Raw genomic sequence first — 21,389 nt, 5'->3', positions numbered from 1 at the left:
AGAGACACTGGAACGGAATTAAACATATATTCCGTTATCTACGAGGAACGACAGACTTAGGACTTTTGTATTCAAAAGATGCTAATCCAAGTATAATTGGTTATGCTGATGCAGGATACTTATCTGATCCACACAAGGCACGTTCCCAAACTGGATATGTATTTACTCGTGGAGGCACTGCAATATCTTGGCGTTCTCAGAAACAAACGCTCGTAACAACTTCATCAAATCATGCCGAGATTATTGCACTACATGAAGCAAGTCGTGAATGTGTGTGGTTAAAATCAATGACCCAACATATCCAAATTTCATGCGGATTATCATCTGATGAGAAGCCTGTGATACTATATGAAGATAATGCTGCATGTGTTGCTCAAATGAAAGAAGGATACATAAAAAGCGACAGAACTAAACATATTCCTCCTAAGTTCTTCGCATTCACTAAGGAGCTAGAGAAGAATAAATGTATTGATGTTCGTCACATTCAATCAAGTGAAAACTCATCAGATCTCTTCACAAAGGCACTTCCTACGTCAATATTCAGAAAGCACATATATAATATTGGGATGCGCAATCTACGAAATTTGTGAAGAATTGTTCGTGTCAACATGAGGGGGAGTTTACGTGACTGCACTCTTTTTCCCTTACTATGGTTTTTATCCCAATGGGTTTTTCCTAGTAATGATGTATTTTATTTTTGGATTATTTGTAAAGATTTCCTATAAATAGATCTCTCATTTGTGAAGAAAATCACAATTGAGTAGAGAGAAAAATATTATAAAGTGTGTAGTTTGGTAAATTTTGAGAGTTTGAGATTTTTACTTTTTACCATAAATTTTTACTTTTTCACAACATATATAATCATTGTCACTTTTGCCTTTTCCTTTATTGATATGTGGGGATAGTGGCATGCATAATAATACAAAATTCCTCCATTGTCGTAACGCAAAATCTTTTAATAATACTAAATCACTCATCAAAATTCCTCCATTGTCGTAACGCAAAATCTAACAAATAGCAGGTCAGATTGTAACTCGATTTTGATGAGTGATTTTTTTACAAAGGACGATATGATAACCAAGCAGACATTATCTGAGCAATTGATGAAAAATATTTTGGAGAAAAGGATATCAATAATGTGCTTCTTGATGATTAATCTCTTTTGGGAAAAATGACACGCGGGAATAATAAAAGTGAAAATGATCCATCTCCTGAAATTGTATTAAGGGGACCATATCCCCAAACATTTATGTCGTGAATTCTTTTTGAAGATTGAAATTTGTTTAAGTATACTTGATTGTGTTATTGATTTTTCTTGCAGCTTTGGAGTTTGATCAACTAGGAATGGATTTTATGTGTTATAATTAAAACCGAGAGAAGATTTTATAACATGATATAATAACATAATTTATGGATCTACAACTTGCATAGACATATGAGGTTGGATTCATATTGATAATCATAGTCCAATAGGTTGAAAGCTAGAAGATTCCACGGTTCGTTAATGCGATTGCAATTGTTAAATAACACAAGGACACTTAATTACTGCATTTTGTTAATTAGATCAATATAGCTCGACAGAATATATTGATAGACTATAGAATTCCGTCAAAAGCATGACTTAATAATTGAAATTCAATCGTTAGAAGAGATTCAACAGTAGATGAACCAAGATCCCAACAATTGTTTGTTTATTAATTTAATTTATATTATTTATATCGTGTTTGGTAAATTATTTTATTTGACCTTCAAGTTAATTCATTAGTCCAATTTTCGTTTAGTTAATTAAAGAATTGTGTTTAAGTTAAAGTTAAATTTAAGGGGTATATGTTGGAATTTGTTCAAAATTACAAATAAAAAGCGAATGATAAAAGATAGCAGAGTAAAGAGAAAAAGCAAAAAGAAAGAAGAAAATAGAATAGTAAAAAAGATAACATCAATAACAAGATGATGTGTCTCTTCGGTTTTTGGCTATTTTGTTTTTTTATTTCTTTCTGTTATTCTAATTTTTAAATTGCGACCAGTTTCAAGTGTTGTGTTAGTTATATTTTGATCGAAAAGCTGTGCTGAAAAGGTGTTTCAAGATCTATAAATAATATATGGCACTTTGAAATTCTTTACCAAACAACATCAATGGCATCACAACCAACAATTCTCACATTTCTGAAAAATACATTCTTCAAGTTCTGTATCATTTTTCATTTTTGCTATATAAAGTAAACATAATGTCACGTCCCGGGATCGGAGTTATCGACATCGACATTGTTTTACAAACACACAATCGAAAACAATAAGTCTCGTAGTACAGTATAAACTAAAAATCAGTTTATAACTCATAATCAAAGGTAAAATTGTCTTCACAACGAAAATTCTCGAAAGCGATAAAACTGAGCGGAAGCATTTACAACTGGGAAAAAAATGAAACATGGAGCTAAATAATTTCGTCCAGCACCAGCCCCAAAACCGTGAAGAAATCAATTGGATTTCATTTCATAACACACAATCCCCAAATACTATTCAATTCTCAAGAAGCAACATATATAATAATCATAATTGCGAAAGCGTACCCAAATCCATGAAATTTGCAGTCAATTTTCGGTGATGATCTTCAATCTGCAGATTTCCTTTAAGCCAGAGAGTTTTGTAGATGGGATACAAAACTTTAAACGTTATATGCAGATTGGGAACACAACCATTATTTATAATTAAACAAGTTTTATTATTTCTAATTTGGCCCCTCAACAAACCAGAAATATTATATATGGTATCCACACAATAATATCATTATATTTAAATCCTCAAGTCAATTCTTATTCTAAATTAGACCACATAAGTTTATGACTTATTTAATTGATGACATATAAACATTTATAATTACATTTATGGCCCCAAAAAGTTCCAAAAAACCGGTCCCGTTCTTCTTCCTCTATATGTTATCCGGCTTATCTGGGAAAGAAGAGTAACATATGAGTGATATGATCGTCACTCGACAATTAGGGGCCATTCGAGCACATACATAATAATTTATAATGATTTCGAAAACACAAACCATGCACAACATGATTCATATCATCAACACAAGCATAACTTTGACTAGGCACTAAAATTCCTCTATTTTTCATAGTTTATTGATATCAGTTCCTAATTTTTACTCCTCTAAGGGGGCGAGTCCGCATAACGGTTACAATCTCACGTGTAAAGGCTATAAACATATCATATTGGGATTCTCACCAATATCCAGTTGAATCCTCACACTGCCAACACATAAAACATACGATAATCGCATCAAGAAGGGGGTAGAAGAAGAATTGCACTCGACCGAATTTTCGCAAAAACGAAAATTGCATAACCGAAAATTTAACTTTTAAAACAAGCCCGCTTACTTCAGATCTGGTGGAAAAAAACGTTGAAGGGTTCTTGTGCACTGGGATTTTCGAATTCTACTTCTGGATCTGGACTGCAGCAGGGCTTCGACACTTGGCAGAACTTGGGAGAGCAAAGTCTCGACGATTGGCAGAACTTGGGAGAGCAAATGCTCAAAAATTCTTAGAGAGAGCTAGAGAGAATTTCAAAATATGGAGTGAAATTTAGGTGTGATTTTTGAATTGAATGGTCCTCCTATTTGTAGGGGCTAACTGCTATCGTGATCGTGTATTATCGTCGCGTTTGAACTTTTGAATCAAACTTTAAACTTAGAATGATTTCTCATTCTTTATCCATTTTATTGGATAATTTCGAAATTATATATTCATCTATTTGGATAATTTCGAAAATAATCTCTGTCCAGGTCTGAAATTTCGAATTCTATGTCTAATTTCTAGCATCTGGTAGATCTTTTATTTTACAGTACAATTAAATTCTTCCCCTTAAATACCAAAATGTTCCCTATCTAATTTCGAATTTAATGATAATTTATCCAAAAAATAGGACTCTTGATTTTTCCTATAGGCAAACTTTTGAATTTCCCCTATTTGTATTTGTTTATTATGTAGACTTTTCCCTATCTATATAATTTCGAAAATTATAAATAAAACTTGAAAATTTAGAAATTCCTAGATTATATTATCCTTTTTTTATCTTGATTCAGGTATATCAATATTATCTCAAATCTTATACCTTTATCTGATATTTTCTTCCCAAATTCGAATATATGTCTAAAAATTTACCTCTTGTATCCAATATATCCTTATTTAATTTCTCGGATCACGGTCTATTTTTTTATCACAATTTCAAAATATATATATAATATCATCTTAAATTTCGAGCTCCATAGATATTGTACACACGATATAATTATCTCACATAACTTTAGATAGACTTGACAATCTTAAATAAAATAATGAGATAAATAACAATATCCTAGTACAACTTTAAATTACAAAGTACTATCACGAGTTAACAAATCTTGGGTTTTACACATAAGGCTTGGAAAATTCCTACAAGTTATTTGCATTTGAGAACCCGATATCAATCTTATATGAGTAGATCTCTTGTGAGACGGTCTCACGAATCTTTATCTGTTCGTGAGACGAGTCAACCCTACCGGTATTCACAATAAAAAGTAATACTTTTAGGATAAAAAGTAATATTTTTTCATGGATGACTCAAATAAGAAATTCGTCTCACAAAATACGACTCGTGAGACCTATTTTTCTTGTTTCAACTTCATTTTCTACAATAGAGTTTCTTCCCAACAGTATAAGCTAGAGAGGGAATGCCTATCATTATACATACGTAAAACCCTTCTAATTGATTTTGCATTTTAAATATCGCCATTCTAGACAGATACTAAATCCGCCAACGCAAACAAGCAAAAGTAACGATAAGAAATATATTATTTATATAAAGAAATTTTGTAATTTTGATGTTATATATTTGCTTTTTTTATATTTTGGTCTTCTATATTATTAATTTTCAACTTTAGCCGACTATCATTATAATTTTTATTTTGCAATTTTTAGTTTTTTTTTAAATATGACTTGATGTCGATGTCACGCTTACTTCTATTATATCACATCATCAATCCAGCCAAAAAATACAAAAAATGGCAAAATTCAAAATATAGAAAGTTAAAATTGAAACTAAATAACATATTATACAAAAGTCAATCAAAATTTTCAATTATGTCAACTTATCATGGATGAAACTTCGAAACTCAGTTCCTTTCAAACACATTTAGTTATTTTTTCTTGTGTCCCCGTTTTGTCGGCCAATGGCCTGAAATGGCTTCTTTTTTTAATTAGATTCCATCACGAAGGAAAATAGTAGACAAGAATTTAAGCCATATAACTTGTCAATCACAAACAATATCAATTCCACTTAGAACCAGCTTTTATAAAATCTTGCATCTTCCTATAAAGCTCCAAAAGCTGCTTAGTCTCCGGCAAAACACATCGCCTAAGCAAAAGAAACATGCCCATTTAATTAGCCAATTCCGGAGTCTTGTTTCGATCCAGCACTCTGATTTCAAGAACAATCTCCGTCACCTGAAGCCATCTCAAAGTGGATCCAAGAACAATGTCGAGGTAACCGATGTTTTCGCATCTTTGCTGCATCTGGGTCGATGGACTTGAGAACACGACTTGAGACTTTTTACTTGTTTGAATGAAATTAAATTAAAGTGGATTCATTTAAGCTCTACTAAAACATTTTTAAATGAACTTCAATTAAATCCAATTTTTATATCGTCTGAAATTCATCCTTAAAATCATTTCTCGAATCAAATCATCGATCCAAACTCAAACCACATGGAATTCAAGAAATTAATTCAAGTGGTAAAATTTCATTCGCGTGGCTTAGGGGAATAAAGATTGATAGACGCATCAAGAGAAAAAAGGATCCCAAATATCCAAAATCATCAATCGCCTGCACTTGTTCGGGTAATTTAGGTTCTTCTTTTTAGCACAACTTTTAGATATGATATTGCTAAGGTCCAGTTAGGACAACCAACGCCGTGGATTGGCTGTCATATTCAATGACATGGGCAGAGGCATGCCTTAATTGTGGGAGGTCATTTTGTTGGGTGGCTAGTGATGTCAATGATTTCGGCAGCTCTTTTTGACTAAAAATTATGGAAGCTGCAAAATTTTCTTCTCATCCCATGAGTTCACATTTGAGAAATGCATCTATAAAAATCTCCTTTTTTTTCTTATTTCTTTCTCATTCCAAAATTTCTCATTCGGTTCATCCTGGAATATTGAGAAGCTTGTTTCGATATATTGTGAGGTAGTTTTTTTATTATTATTATTTTCAAGGGATGTATTAAGGTAGAAGATTCTTGTAGTAAATTTTTTCGTATTGCCCGTGTTTTTTTATCTCAACAATTTTTATAGGTTTTTTACGTAAATCCGTGGAGTTCATTTTTTTATCTTTATTTTTATATTGTCATGTTGTCACACCTAATGTCAACAAAGTGTAATTAGCCTTGTTTATAAACTCTCTTAAAATTTGATGTTATTTGATGTTATGTAGTTGTAACTTTGACTGATATTTCACATCATAAAAGAGTTTTTGGAATCTGTCATTTGTTGAGGCAATTATTTTTTTGTCTATCAAATTATCAGAATGGCAGCAAAGTTCGAGATAGAAAAGTTTGATGGAATCAATTTCATGGTGTGGAAAATGAAGATACAAGCAATTTTACGAAAGGATAATTGTTTGGCAGCTATTGGAGATAGGCCGAAAGAATTTGGCTCTGACAGATAGAGTATTATTAAGAATTGCTCAAAAGGAAACTGCAAAAGATATTTGGGATACTCTAATAAATTTGTACGAGGACAAGTCATTCCACAAAAAGATTTTTTTAAAGAGAAGGCTTTACAATCTTCGAATGACGGAATCCACGGTAGTAATCGATCATATCAACGTATTAAATACTTTATTTGCGCAACTCACTTCTTTATGCCATAAAATAACAGAAGTTGAACGTGCAGAGATTCTGCTTCAAAGTTTACCAGATTCATACGATCAACTCATCATCATCCTGACCATTAATGTCCTTGCAGAAACATTAGTCTTCAACGATATCGCAACCGCGATTCTTAGAAAAGAAAGTCGACGCAAGAACAAGAAATACATATCATTATATTCAAAGTAAGCAGAAGCCTTGTTGACGAGGAGAGGGAGATTGACAAAGCATAACTTCAGTGGTATATCAAAACCTAGAAGTAAGAAAAAGAACTTGTTTTGATTCAAATGTAGTGAAAGTATATGAACATATTTAAGGAGGATTTATATTGATGGGAAATAATAATCCAGCATTGTCTAATTAATTATGTGCCGCTGATATTAGGATCTTGGCTCTGCGCCACTCAATCAGCATTATGTTCTTATATCAGACAATCAAAATACTCCAGTACTCTACAAGACTATTCGATAAGGGGTTCGCGAACCGGCTTTTCGTCGTGGACAAGAACCGAGATTTTAGAATTATATAATCCGTTGTCTGAATCGTTTTCCTTCTAATATTGTAAAGTTTAAATGAATTCAATAAATAACAATCAACTAAAAATTAAGAGGATATTCGTAATTCACTAAATATAATCCACAAAATATATAATCCGAATATAAATATAAATAAGATTATTAATCTAAATTATATTTGAGTAGGTCTCTTGTGAGACGGTCTCACGAATCTTTATCTGTGAGACGCGTCAATCTTATCGATATTCACAATAAAAAGTAATACTCTTAGTATAAAAATTAATATTTTTTCATGGATGACTCAAATAAGAGATCTGTCTCACAAAATATGACCCGTGAGACCGTCTCACAGAAGTTTTTGTCATTATATTTTGGCTTTCTCAGTCAGTTCAATTTTGATATATAGAATCAAAAGCAAATCCATATAAACTTTAGTTTAAATTTTATATCAAAATTAAAAATTTCATTTTTCCATTTTTTTCAATTTGAATTTACAATTTTTTCGATTTAATATTAAATCCAGAGTTTTGATGAATTTTAATGACTTTTTCAAATGATAGACTTTATGGATTTGATAGATTTTTATTGACTTTTATGGAATCTCACATATTTATGTGGATTCATGTAGATTTTTTTGCAAGATTTTTATAGAATTATTTGTGAAATTCTAGAATTCAAAATTTCCTATTGTAATTATTGAATATTACATCAATTTTTATAAACATAAATTAAAAATCACAAAATCAATTCTAAAATTCAAAATTTCCTATGATATTAAAATAAAAATTTATTAAATGAACAATCAGCCAAAAAATGAAAAATTTGAAAAGGAAAGATTAAAATATATATAGAGATACACTTTGAAAATTTGAGATAGTGATAGAGACAGATGAGAGGAGAGAAGAGAAGATAAGAAGAGAGGTGATGTGAAGCGACATAGGGATGAATAAATAGTTTGTGTATGAGTTAGAAGTTTTAAAAATCAATCCAAATCTTTGGGTTGAACCAAATACAATTTTTAAAAGTCAATGTTGAATATTACTTGACTTTTTAAAACTCTATAAAAGTCTATTTTGAATATCATTAAACTTCTATAGAGTATATAAAATTTTAATTAAATACATATAGACTTTTAAAATTTACAAAAATTATTAAAATCAATAAATCTCCCATATTAAATACACCCCAAAGATACCTACAAATAACATTGGTTTCCAGGATGTCGGTACATAGGCTACTTTTGGGAGGAATCGAATCCAAGAATCCTTCGCGGCTCAGCCCAATCTGGCCCAATATTTATCCTTATCCGAAATTTTTAATTTATTTTTTTCTGAATCAATTCACGTGAGAATGACGCACTTCCATTATCTAGATCAGATTTCTTTTTAGCTGTTGCATTTTTTTTATTATTATTAATAAACTTGGTGTCATTTTTCTGACGGAAGATCCATGTTTCTGTGCTTGTCCAGTTTCACATTTTGTTTCAATGTTAAAAAAGAATTATTATTTTAAAAAAATAAATATAAAAAATTCGAATATGTTTATTTAAGAAATATAGCTATACATCTTTGATTATGGACGGATGTGAAAAAATAATTGGACCCTTTTTATTTATATTAAAAAAATAAGCTTAGATCGATGATATAAAGACAATTTCATTAATTTTGACACATTGAATCCAAACTAGTAATGACAATTAGTCGCATTCGAGTAAGATTCAATTTTCTTCATTTTAATTGTCACGTCTAGAGCCCGGGATTAGTCGACACGGTGTTGTTTAATAATCACATAAGCTCTATACAACAAGTCTCGCATTACAATATAAATCAAAACTAGTTTATTTGATAAATATCATAAAATATAATCGGCTTTACAATATAAACTCTGAAAATAAAAAAAAAAATTGAAAGTGTTTACAACTTGAATTAAAAACTTAAATAAACAAAAACTAAAATAAGTTTCTTGCCCTCTCTTATTATCAACCTTAAAACTGGTCTTGTTTGTGTTCCTCGATTTCTTTTTTTGAGTTATCTGGGAATGGTAGAGTAAATGATGAGTGATATGGTTGTCACTCAACAAGTGGAGTCGTTCGAGCAAATACATACCAAATACACATGATCTTCGAAATAACATATCATGCATAGCAACCATAACTTGGCATAAGCACTGAGATTCATCTACATTCATAGTTTACTGATATCAGTATCTCATTTTTACTCCTCTGAGGGAGCGAGACCATATAATGATTACAATCACACCGTATACGTGCTACAGACTTATCGTATGATGGTATTCCCGCCCATATTTAGTTAAATTATCACAGTGTCTAAACATAATATTGTATCATGAGATGGGGAAGAAAAAAATAATGTTCGACCGAAACTTTCAAAAACGAAAAAAAGTCATAAACAAAATTAATAGTTTTAAAATAAGCTCACTTACCTTATTATTGCTTGAAGAATTCAAAAACCGCATAAGAATCACGCAAACGACACTTTGAAAACGTAGCAGCACTTCGATTGAAAAATCAATCACCTTGCAGGATTCTCGTCGACTTATTAAACTGTTTGATCGGGCTTAACCTTTCACACAACGTTCAAATTACGTCAAATAAATTTTGAAAAGTGGATATCGGTTTGGAAGTCTTTTTGACAAATTTATGGACGAAAAACCGTAGGTATGTCTGTTGGATGTGGATGAATTTGAAATGTGTTGTTTATAAAATATGATAGTGTATTTTGACCAGTGTAAAACGGATTTTGACCGAAGCTTGGTATGAACGTATCACTCGAAAAATGGACGGTTGCAAAATCTTCAAAAATGTTGCAGCATTTGGGAGAGGATTTTTGAAATATATAATAAATGTGAAGCTGTAATTGTTGAGAATGGAGTGAGATATTTATAGGTGGTGAGGTAAAAAATTTACTATAATTTGGTTGATATTTCTTCCATAGTTTTGAGATAATTCTTCCATATATATTAACTTACCAAATTTCGAAAAGTTGTTCCCTAAGTATATGCAATTTTTGAAATTTATATTGTATTGTTTAATGTAGATTGTTTTCTTGTACATGTTCATGATGTAACTAGACTGCATTGAATTTATTAACTTACGTTTGAACAAAAGCTGCATTGCGTATATTTTATTCCAAATTTGATTGATATCATATACTTAAATTTCAAAATTACTTAATATATTGTATTGGATTTTCTAATTTCATATATTTATTGAAAATTCGAATACCGTGTATTATTTAATATTTTCGAATTTATTGTTTTTACAATAGTATCATAATTCGAAAATACATTCATATACATGTATATATTTAAATAAGTAATTACATGGCAAAAAATTTGTGGTTCTCTCAAACATTATCAATCAATATTTCATAATTAAGTTTTTTTTCTAAAAATTCAATCTCAATCGAAATCATAATTAATGCATTTAATCTTGTTTTTGTCAGTTTGAGTCATGGTTGATCTCAAACAAGATTTCAACTTCAATTTAGGGAAAAAAAAATTGCACGTATAACAGTCACTAGAGTAGTCAATAATATCATATGTAGTATGAATGAATTCGAGAAACATATATAAAATTACAATTAAAGACCAATATACCCCCTAATTAAAGACCAATACACAAATAAATCATTATTTTAAAAAAAAATTGAACTTAGTTAATTAAAAGCTTTGGAGTGAATTTCGTCCAATATTATAATTATGAACAAAAATATTGAAATAAAATAGAATTATTTATTAAAATAAAATATAATTATTTTAATTATTTAAAAATAGAAAAAAAATTGATTTTTATATCTGTTAAATAAAAAATGATCATTAATTATTTTATAAATAATAACTTATATTTCAAAATTATGATAATAATGTCTAAATTAATAAAACTTATTGTAAATCATAAAACATTACAAAATTGGTTGTTGGTCCCATTTAATTACAAAATCAAAATCAAAATCAAAATCAAAATGGACCACTCAATGTCTCTTACCCATAATCCCTCCCTATCTTTCCCACACACGCCACTTTTCTTCACCTACCATACACACAACATAAATTAGGGTAAGAAAATTGTGCAAATCAGTTGTTTTATCTCCGATTAAAACGAAAATATGTTATGTTCTTGAAATAAATGGTCGTCCCGACATCAATTTTGCGAATCATCCCCAATTATGAAAAACATAAATAAAACTACTAAAAAAATTGTGGACGTTATCCGACGGGTCCTGTGAGTGGGTTTGCTCTCATCTTCTATCGTTTCTTCGCTCTTATCCTGAGTGATATAATTGTTACTCGGTAAATAGAGGAAATCATCTCAACTTTTAAAATCATTTTTAACAGAAATCGCATATACAAAAACGGAACATAAATCACATATTTTTCAGAAGTAAACAATATATATTTTATGCACTGATCATGTAATGAAATTTATGGCTAACTAATGTCAACCTCTTATATTTTAATCATCTAAATAGTGAGGCATCAATCAAGAAGAACGTGAATAAGGGATATTCGGAATGTATATTCCTAGCATTCATTCATAAATTGCCGTGCTTCAAACATACATATTTTGAAATCAATTTTAAAATCATACAATACATGTTGGTCGGTTTTAAATAAGATATCACCAGTTAAAATAGAAACCTCACTTACAGTATTTGCTAAAATAATTTCGGCTGACACTTGGACAATTTCTATTTTCTTGTTATTGTATTGCTGCTCGAAAATACTATTGGACTTTTGCTCGAAAATTCTCTCTCTTAGCTCAAAATATTTCTTCTAAGTTTTGGGTGATTTGCTCCGAATATGTGTAACTCCTCATAAATTTGTATGCATTTATAGGCAAAAATCTGTGATTAGCCTATCAATTAATGGTCGTTATCTGACATGATTTCAATTTTAATGCTGAAGTTATAAGTTTGTATCCGAATCATCGGCTGACTGTTGACATGATATGTTGGATTTCGGCTTTTGAATTTTCACCCGTTGGAAATGGTCAGCTACTGAAAATGTAAGCTGTTGCACAATGCTTGTTGTTGGTGAATTTGTGCTGCTGCTGAATTTTGTTTATTGAAAAATGATCGGTTACTGAATTTATTAATTGTTGAAATTTTTAGCTCTGTTGAATTGAAGTTCGGTTTCTCACATAACTGTTGAATCTTCAATTCTAGAACTGTTGATATTTCTCATTTCAATAATAGGTGTAATAATTATCAATTGATTTGATTATCCATTTGTATTTCTTTCACTCCATGTTAAAGTTATATCACGAACTTTTTTTAAAAAAAATTATTCATTTAAATTTTAAATCAGTGAAATAATAATAATAATAATAATGGCACGTTATCCAATAATAATTGAACGTCTATGTTCAATAATTTATGATTGTTCTTCGTTAAAAAAAAAAATACTTCTCGACCTTAACTGAGGTGTATTCAATTCAGAGTTTTAATAACTTTTAATGACTTTTCCAAATTGTATATTTTTATGGATTTGATAGATTTTTATTGACTTTTACAGAATCTCACAGATTTATAAACAGATTTACGTGAATTCATTTAGATTTTTTTGCAAGATTTGAATTTTTTTTAATATAATTTTATGAATGTTGTTATAATATATTATTTTTTATTAATTTATTCGAACCAATAATTAATTGACATATATAACATATTCAATTTGAAATAGTTTGATAAATTATGGATAGACGAAATAAACATATAGATTAGGTAAGAAAATATATTTGATTTTTGTACAAGTAAATAAATTTGAATAGTTTACAATATACGCTTATCATTTCATTATAAGTTTATCGTATAATTTCGAACCACGATCTCGTTTCAAATTTAAAATTTTAATATCAAATAAACTATAAGTAATCGATCAGACAGAAAAGTAATTTGGACTAATTAGATGTGTTATACTTCTATCTATTCTGTCTATCTTCTCATTTTTGGTTACTGTAAAGGGGTGACACGAGTCGATTCTCCATTGAAGGACAAAAATGAAGCCCCTACCTAGTTCATGCTGATGCACCCATTCTCCATTTTCACTACTTTCACTTTCTTCACTATCATCACCTGCACATGCACTGCATTTAGCTTTTTTTTACAACCTTTTGAATTCTTGAAAAAGTATAAGAACCAAAATTTAAAAAGCACAATAAATGCCAAATTGCTTTCATTTAGTGCCACCAACAATCACCCACTTCCGTTATCTTTTGGGCCTTTTCTCTATTCGAACTTCATTATTTTCTTAACTGAGCTGAACAACTTTCACCCACTCAGATCTTGTTCACAGACAAGTCAACATACTAGTTTGAGTGCCAAAGTCCCACCCACCCTTTATGCCAGGACATGGCTTTCAGCGAATCAATGCACTGATATATGTTCCTTTTCAAATTTCAAATGAGAGAGGCTGTGTTTTATTAAACAAATCTAGCTTTGTTTCGGGGTACCAGATAAGAGACGCTATTTATTGAGTGGTTGCTACATGTAGTTACTGTCCAATAATTCTTTCTACAATACTGGAAAATGGATGGCGTTTTAAATATCCTCTCATTGTTCAGTCTGCTGCTGCTGCTCCCTCTTCCTTCTTATTCGCTGCCCTTGTGCACTAGCTTGAGTAAGTGTCTGTTTTTCTTGATGTTTTTCTTGATTCTTGAGTGCCATTTTCTTGGACTTAAAGTGCAGTCAGTTGAGAAAGTCGGCGGTGTTTTGTGTTTCCGAGTGGTCTTTTCTTGATTTTTTTCCTTGCCATTTTTTTTGAATTCATGTTTTCATTTGTGTAATTATGTGTATAGGAGCACCTACTAGCGTAAAGGGGCATTTAGCATTCTGTCCTTACAATGGGAAAGTGTGCTGCAATACAGCAGAAGATCTGCAGTTGCGGAAGCGTTTTGATGCTATGAATATATCTGATTCTGTCTGTGCTGCTGTTGTGAAATCCATCATCTGTGCGGTTAGTTCTGTTGTACTCTTTGGCCGGAATTCTTGCCTGAGCTGTGGAAGAATTTCGTTGTGAGATTTTGTTGTTTTAAGCAATCCCGTGAAAGATGTGTTCCAGATTTTCTTGATCCTGGATTCTTTTACTTTCAGTTTGTTTAGAATAATCTTGTAAACTATCCTTATCTGGAGATCTGGGCAACCATGGCCGAATGCAAAACAGAAAGTTAAATCTCATGCATGAGTCTACACTTATGGTGGAAATTTAACTCAAATTCAATTGCAATTTCATTAGAGCACGTTGATTTTCATTTATGAACGACTTGTTAAGCAGTTGGTTTCTGGAGACTTGATCTTAGTTCGGGTTGTGTGCGCAATAAAAAGAGTTGGTTTTACAGTTCATAAGATTAACATGTTTGATGAATTTGAACAATGAAGAACACACTCAGCTTTATTTTCAAGATTGCTTATGAATGTTTTTCTTTTTACTGCAGACTTGTGATCCATTCTCTGCAGAACTATTTGAGGTCAATTCGAACCCACGATCAGTTCCAATACTTTGCAACACCACAGGTGGTGCAGCAATTTCGTCCTTGTCAAGCCAAACAAACAATAGCTTTTGCTCATCTGTATGGGAAGCTTGTAAAACCGTATCAATCTTGAATTCTCCCTTTGCTCCTGCATTGCAAACCAAAGCTGAATTGCCACGAAACGCAACCTCATCAACTCTAACTGACCTCTGGCAATCAGAGTCTGATTTTTGCAATTCATTTTCTGGTTCTTCTGACGAAAAATCTCTTTGCTTCAATGGTAAACCTGTTTTACTCAACCAAAGTGATACATTAGCTCCCCCTAAAGGTATCTGCCTCGAAAAAATTGACAATGGATCTTATCTTAATATGGTTGCTCATCCTGATGGATCCAATCGCGCCTTTTTCTCTAGCCAACCAGGCAAAATTTGGTTAGCCACTATCCCTGATCAAGATTCAGGGGATATATTAGGGCTCGATGAATCAAGTCCGTTTGTTGACTTAACCTGATCAAGTTCATCTGGATGCGAGCTTTGGAATGATGGGAATGGCTTTTCATCCAAACTATGCAACAAATGGTAGATTCTTTGCATCATTTAACTGTGACAAAGAGAAGTCTCCAGCCTGTGGAGGGAGATGTGCGTGTAACTCAGATGTTTCGTGTGATCCTTCAGAGTTAAGTTCAGTGGATTCAGGAAAGCCTTGCAGATATCATGTGGTTGTTGCTGAGTATACTGCTAATGGGACTTCTTCAAGCCTGTCAACAGTAAACCTTTTTTCTCCATATCTGAATGGGATTTTTTTAAACTATTTAGAAACATCTAAATGAATCAAAGATGTCTTATACCTGATTCTAGGCAGAGAAAGCAAGTCCAGTTGAAGTGAGGAGAACTTTTACTATGGGGCTACCTTTCTCTGCAAATCACGGTGGCCAAATTCTTTTTGGTCCAGCAGATGGTTACTTATATATAATGATGGGAGATGGAGGAAGCAAAGGTGATCCATACAATTTTGCGCAGAATAAGAAGTCAATACTTGGAAAAATCCTGAGGGTTGATGTAGACAATATACCAAGTAAGTCACCATGCAAATAAAAAAAAAGTTATCGTAGTTTCCTGGTAGCTTAACTTTGAAATCTTTTCAGTTTCTGATGCATATCATCAAATTCTGAGCTTATCAATCAAGATTTTTTTATAGTTTTGTCAGTTTTGATCATTCCAGTGTAAGGAATTTTTGGTTTTCAGGTGAAGAGGACATAGCTAAGCATAGCCTATGGGGAAACTACAGTATTCCACAAAATAACCCTTCTTTGGAAGATGAACAAATGGAACCTTCAGTATGGGCCTATGGACTAAGAAATCCTTGGCGCTGTAGTTTTGATTCAGAAAGGCCTTCCTATTTCCTTTGTGCTGATGTTGGACAGGTTCAGATTCAAAGCCTTTTCACCTAAAGATTTGTAGCTAAATTTTCGGTCCTTTTTGCCTGCTGAATATTACTTTTATTCAGGATCAATATGAAGAAGTCGACATAATAACTAAGGGAGGAAACTATGGATGGCGTGTATACGAAGGCCCTCTTCTTTTCGAACCTCAAAAAAGTCCAGGGGGAAACACTTCTGCTGGTTCAATCGATCCCATCTTCCCTGTGGTGGGATACAACCATTCTGAGATAAATAAGCTCGGTTCTGCAGCAATATCCGGTGGATTTTTCTATCGTGCACAGACTGATCCATGCATTTATGGAAGGTGAAATCAAGCTACTGTTATCATGTTTTCACATAGCCCGGGGTTGTGGTTGTGGTTGTGGTTGTGGCTAAAACTATAATATAAAAATCTCTTTATGACATCTACGAAATTGAATCTGTCATTTTAATTTTCTGTGCTCATTTTTTTTTAGTTACCTGTATGGAGATCTATACTCAAGTCATATTTGGGCAGCATCAGAAACACCACAAAACAGCGGGAACTTCACGACTACTGACATTTCCTTTAGCTGTGCTACAGACTCTCCCATCAAGTGTGAATCAGTGCCTAATAGCGATCTTCCTGCTTTAAAGTTCATATTTTCATTTGGGCAAGATAACAGAAAAGATGTGTACATTTTAACACAGAGTGGAGTGTACAGGGTGGTTCGTCCAAGTCGATGTAGCTATGCTTGCTCAAAGGAAGAAGTGATAACCACTACAAAGCCTCCTCAGGCTTCTCCTTCTCGTGGTTACGTCGTGGCAATTCCTCATATGGGATTGATGTTTCTGGTTTCTGCAGTGTTGGCATTTATGGAACTTTTCTTGTAACATATCAGTAAGGTTCGTTTTGAAAAATGTTGGGATAATAACAATAGGAGTAATCAGGATAATAACAGTAGGAGTAATCAGTTATGAAGCTTTAATTTTCAGTGACATTTTCTTGGGTTGCTTCTCAATTTTCATGAGGTTATCTTTCTGTGGCAGTTTGATTTTGATGAACAATATTATGTAGTGAAAACAATTGTCCTCTGGTTTGTGTCCATATCTCATAGTTTGCAAGAATCACAGGCGCATCTTACTGCGTGAGCAGAGTTATGCTTGATTTTCCAATGGTTCTTGCAACTTACTCTCAGACCTCAAAATTGTTCTTAAGAAAAGATAATAGTTCCTCCCTCATTCTGTAAAGTCGCAAATTTTCAATTAAAAAATATAAGTAATTGTATTAAAGAATAAGTGATGCATCATGTATAAGCCATCTTAATCAACAGAAATAACGCCTGAGAACAGCACAAGCACATATCAGGCACAAATCAGTGACCAGCGCCAGATCAAGCATGCCTAATAAGCCTGGAGTTGAGACAATTTGTTGTCACGTACCATATGGAACTCTTGCAACATAAAGTCGCACCAAATGAACACCAGTTAACAAGGATTCCCAGAATTCATCTGCAAAGATTTAAAAGATTTATCTTCTTCCGATAACACTTGTGAAATCGGCAGTTGGCACTGACCAGAGCACCGATTTCAATAATCATCGTACGTGTTTCCTTTGTCCATCCATAATGGCATCCTTAAGTTCTTAATCAAAAAGCAAGACGCCACTCCACATGCTTTTCTTATTTACCTCTTTTCAAGTAGAACAGAAAATATGTTATTTGCGCAATTTCAGGATAAACTTCCTACAACTTCCCAGATTTGAGGTTCAAAATCTCCCGAATTTCCTGTATTTTCATGGCAATAGAATGAAAAACACAGGGCAGTTTAAAATTTAATGGGGAATTCAGGGAATCAACCAACCTTGGTCCAAGAATGTTTTTCATGAAAATTTAATCCGGAAGCGACCATGTGGCCATTCTTCAGACTTCAACTAGCCCTTAACAAAGCAATGAATGAATACGAATCACTTTTTGGCCAAACAGAAATGTCAAAGCAGCAAGTGTTCCACAAATTTTTGCTCGAGGATGGGAATCAGGTTATATTAAAACGATAACTAGCATATACCTAGTATGCATTTGACTAGTTATGCCCAGGAAGTGAGAAACAGCAAACTGTCTAATTTGGAGGGAAAAAAATGAAAAATCCAATTGAATAAAATGAGTTTTTCTTTATCCATATGTATTTCCAAATTGTACTGTTCCTATTTCTTCTCAAAACAACAAGAAACAACTTTATTTTCACTCAATCAATCGGCATTATAATACTACATTCATACTAATCATGTCGAAGTCATAAAAATCCTATGTGGTTCCATGTATATAGACATATACATGTGTGTCTATACACGTGTGCATGTTGTCTCTCTCTATATATATATTTGTTTATTATATTCATGTTAGTATGCATGTATGCATTTACCATAGAACATGCAGGCTGCAGATTAGCGTGTGTCGGGAAATTAATGAGAAAGACCAAGAACAAAGAATAAGATGAAAAGTAGATTTACCAAGTTTCTCAGCCGGTCGAGTAGAGGTCGCTCACCCAACATAAAGTGTAAAGTGCAAAAGATCTGTTGGTTTTATAGACCTTTATGTTCCATCTTTGAAACATCTTTCCACTGCTTCATTGCAAAGCTCGAAAGTTGAATCAATTTTCCCCTCCTCGTAGTTCACATCCACAAAGGTGCAGTAAATTTCCTTATCGGCAGATAGCCCTTTTTTTCTCATCTGTTCAAAAAGTTCTCTTGCCTCTAGATACTTTTTCCTTTTCAAAAATCCCTTGATTAGCGCATTATAGCTCTCAACCGTGAGATTGTACCCTTTCTCGATGATTTCCTTATGCAAAAACCACGCTTCCTTCATATTCCTCGCTTTACAATGCCCTCGAATCATTATGTTATATGAATTTGCATCTGGCACAACTCCCTGATGGCCCATCCCTCGGTATGTTTCAATTGCCGAACGCATATCATTTCTAATGCAGTATTGTTTCATAAGAGAGTTATAAGTGGTGGCATTAGGCATCATACCCTTCTCCAACATCCAATTTAGCAGCTTCTGGCCATCTTCTAGCATCCCCGACACACAAAAACCATTCATCAGTACGTTGAATGTAACAACAGTTGGTTTAATCCCTTTTTGCAACATCTCGTGAAGCAATTGGTGTGCCATAACCATTTCTCCAGATCTGCAATAAGCATCCATAAGTGTGGTATAGGAAAAAGTATCAGGCAATATTCCAGCCACCTCCATATCTTTCATTAACTTCACTGCTTCTGCTATATTTCCCGATTTACAAAGGCCATTGAGAAGTGAATTGCAAGTGTAAATATTCAGAACAAGTCCCTTTTCACCCATCTCATGAAGAAGTTCATTTGCAGTATCAACCTCCCCATGTTTACAGAGCCCATCAACCAGTGCAGTGTATGTAACTATATTTGGAACCAATCCCATCTGAATCATCTCATTGTGCAGAGAAAATGCCATTTTAATGTCACCAGCCTTGCAATAACCATCAATAAGAGTTGTATAAGTAAATTCATCTGCTTTTAATCCAATATTGATCATTGCACGAAAGAGATTGTCGGCTTCCAAAACTTTTCCGTTCTGACATAGGCAACAAATTAGAGCAGTATATGCAATAAAATCAGGAACTATTTTCAGAGTCTGCATTTCCTCGTACATTCTAAATGAAGAACCAACATTTCCAATTTTGCTAAATCCATCAATGAGAGTTGTGTAAACAACATTATCTGGAAAAACTCCCTCACACATCATCTCTCTCAAGATCTTCTCTGCATCCATAACTTTACCATTCTTGCATAAAAAAAGGATTACACTATTAAAGGTAAACCTGTTTGGCTTTACTCCTTTCTGCCGCATAGTATCGAATAGTTTTAACATCAGCTGGAGTTCCTCAATATTGCAATATCCACTAATTATGGTACTGTAACTTATAGCATCAGCAATGCAACCTCTTAATTCCATTTGCATAAGTAAGTTATGAGCTTCTCTCACTTTTCTTGATTGACAAAGTGAGTGCATCACTATGTTATATGATGCAGTATTCCATTTAATACCCACTTCAGAAAATTCACTGAAATTCTTTAGCAGCATCTTGGGACCATCAATATTTTTTGATACTCGGGAAAGAAATAGGTTACATGAATCAACAGATAGAAAAACGTTATAGTCCAGAATCTTATCAAAAATCTTTCTAGCATCATCGAGACGGCCAATTTCAACAATAACTTGGAAAAAAATGTCAAAGACGAGTGGATTTGAACCCCAATCCTTGTAAGTGTATATTAACTTTTCAAGAAACTGGGAGAATGAGATGTTACCATCGGCATTGGATTTTGTCAGGAGGTCATGAAAAAGTTTTTGAGCCAATTTTAGATCTTTTGCAGCAACAGCAATTTGAATAATAATGCAACAGACCTCAAATGATGGATCCCTTCGTATGCAATACCAGTCAAAGAAATTCAATACTAGTCTATAATCATTCTTTATCTCCATGAGAACCCAAATGACATGATCAGGCCTGAATTTGGATTCATAGGGCTTTAAAATTCGACGAAGGTGCTCATAGCAGCGTTGCTTGATGACAGTTGAAATGTGGTGGACAAATTCAGAGTCTCTAATGGAAGGTTTCTTCGGCGAATAATCAGGAAAAGATCTTATAGTGGTTGACCCAAAGGAAGATAGCATTCGGAATGAAGAACAAGAAAAGCAAAAGATTGAGAGATTGTGGATGCTCGAACTTGGCTGTGAATGACAAGAAAACACTTGACGAATGTATGCTGAAAAGATGACGGTGCGTCTCTTCATGTTGATGAGAGGCCCATCAAAGTAGCCTACAAAAAGACATGTCTAAGTTCTTGCTTAGAGAGAGAAAATGCTCTCCCTTCTCTCTAGTTGGACAAGGAGCGAGACTTTGAAAATGCTCTCCCTTCTCTCTTCTTGTTTGCATTTATCTCACTTTCTGATTAAGAACTTCGAGACATTGTTTTTGATCTGCTTTCCACACATTGTCTTCTCCTTCTTCTCCACTGATAGTGCATCTTTGGACAGAGGA

At 32.9% G+C, this 21,389-nt stretch overlaps 1 protein-coding gene, 1 long non-coding RNA gene and 1 pseudogene across 4 annotated transcripts; 2 read left to right on the top strand and 1 right to left on the bottom strand.

The window, feature by feature from the left end:
- Nucleotides 1–5,536: 5,536 nt before the first annotated feature.
- Nucleotides 5,537–7,357, top strand: LOC142525612 (uncharacterized). 2 transcript variants are annotated; one of them, XR_012815106.1, is made up of 2 exons: nt 5,537–6,225; nt 6,564–7,357. It is a non-coding gene; the product is annotated as an uncharacterized LOC142525612 (long non-coding RNA). The 2 variants fall into 2 exon arrangements; XR_012815107.1 differs by having other exon boundaries at nt 6,533–7,357.
- Nucleotides 7,358–13,624: 6,267 nt separating this feature from the next.
- On the top strand, nt 13,625–17,418 carry LOC142524225 (HIPL1 protein-like; annotated as a pseudogene).
- A 134-nt stretch (nt 17,419–17,552) lies between these two features.
- LOC142524224 (uncharacterized) lies at nt 17,553–21,186 on the bottom strand. Of its 2 annotated transcripts, none has more exons than XM_075628101.1 (3): nt 18,820–21,186; nt 18,174–18,249; nt 17,553–18,097 (listed from the first exon to the last, which is right to left on the bottom strand). In XM_075628101.1, the coding sequence occupies exon 1, from the start codon at nt 21,140–21,142 to the stop codon at nt 18,902–18,904; it is 2,241 nt and encodes a 746-aa protein (XP_075484216.1). In that variant the 5' UTR covers nt 21,143–21,186; the 3' UTR covers nt 17,553–18,097; nt 18,174–18,249; nt 18,820–18,901. The 2 variants fall into 2 exon arrangements, with proteins under 2 accessions (XP_075484216.1, XP_075484217.1); XM_075628102.1 differs by having other exon boundaries at nt 17,553–18,002.
- Between the last annotated feature and the right edge of the window lie 203 nt (nt 21,187–21,389).

Source organism: Primulina tabacum, chromosome 14, assembly GCF_025594145.1.
Source record: "Primulina tabacum isolate GXHZ01 chromosome 14, ASM2559414v2, whole genome shotgun sequence".
NCBI lineage: Eukaryota > Viridiplantae > Streptophyta > Magnoliopsida > Lamiales > Gesneriaceae > Primulina > Primulina tabacum.
The sequence above is the reverse complement of the archived record's forward strand: the minus strand, read 5'-3'. Positions and strand labels throughout refer to the sequence as shown.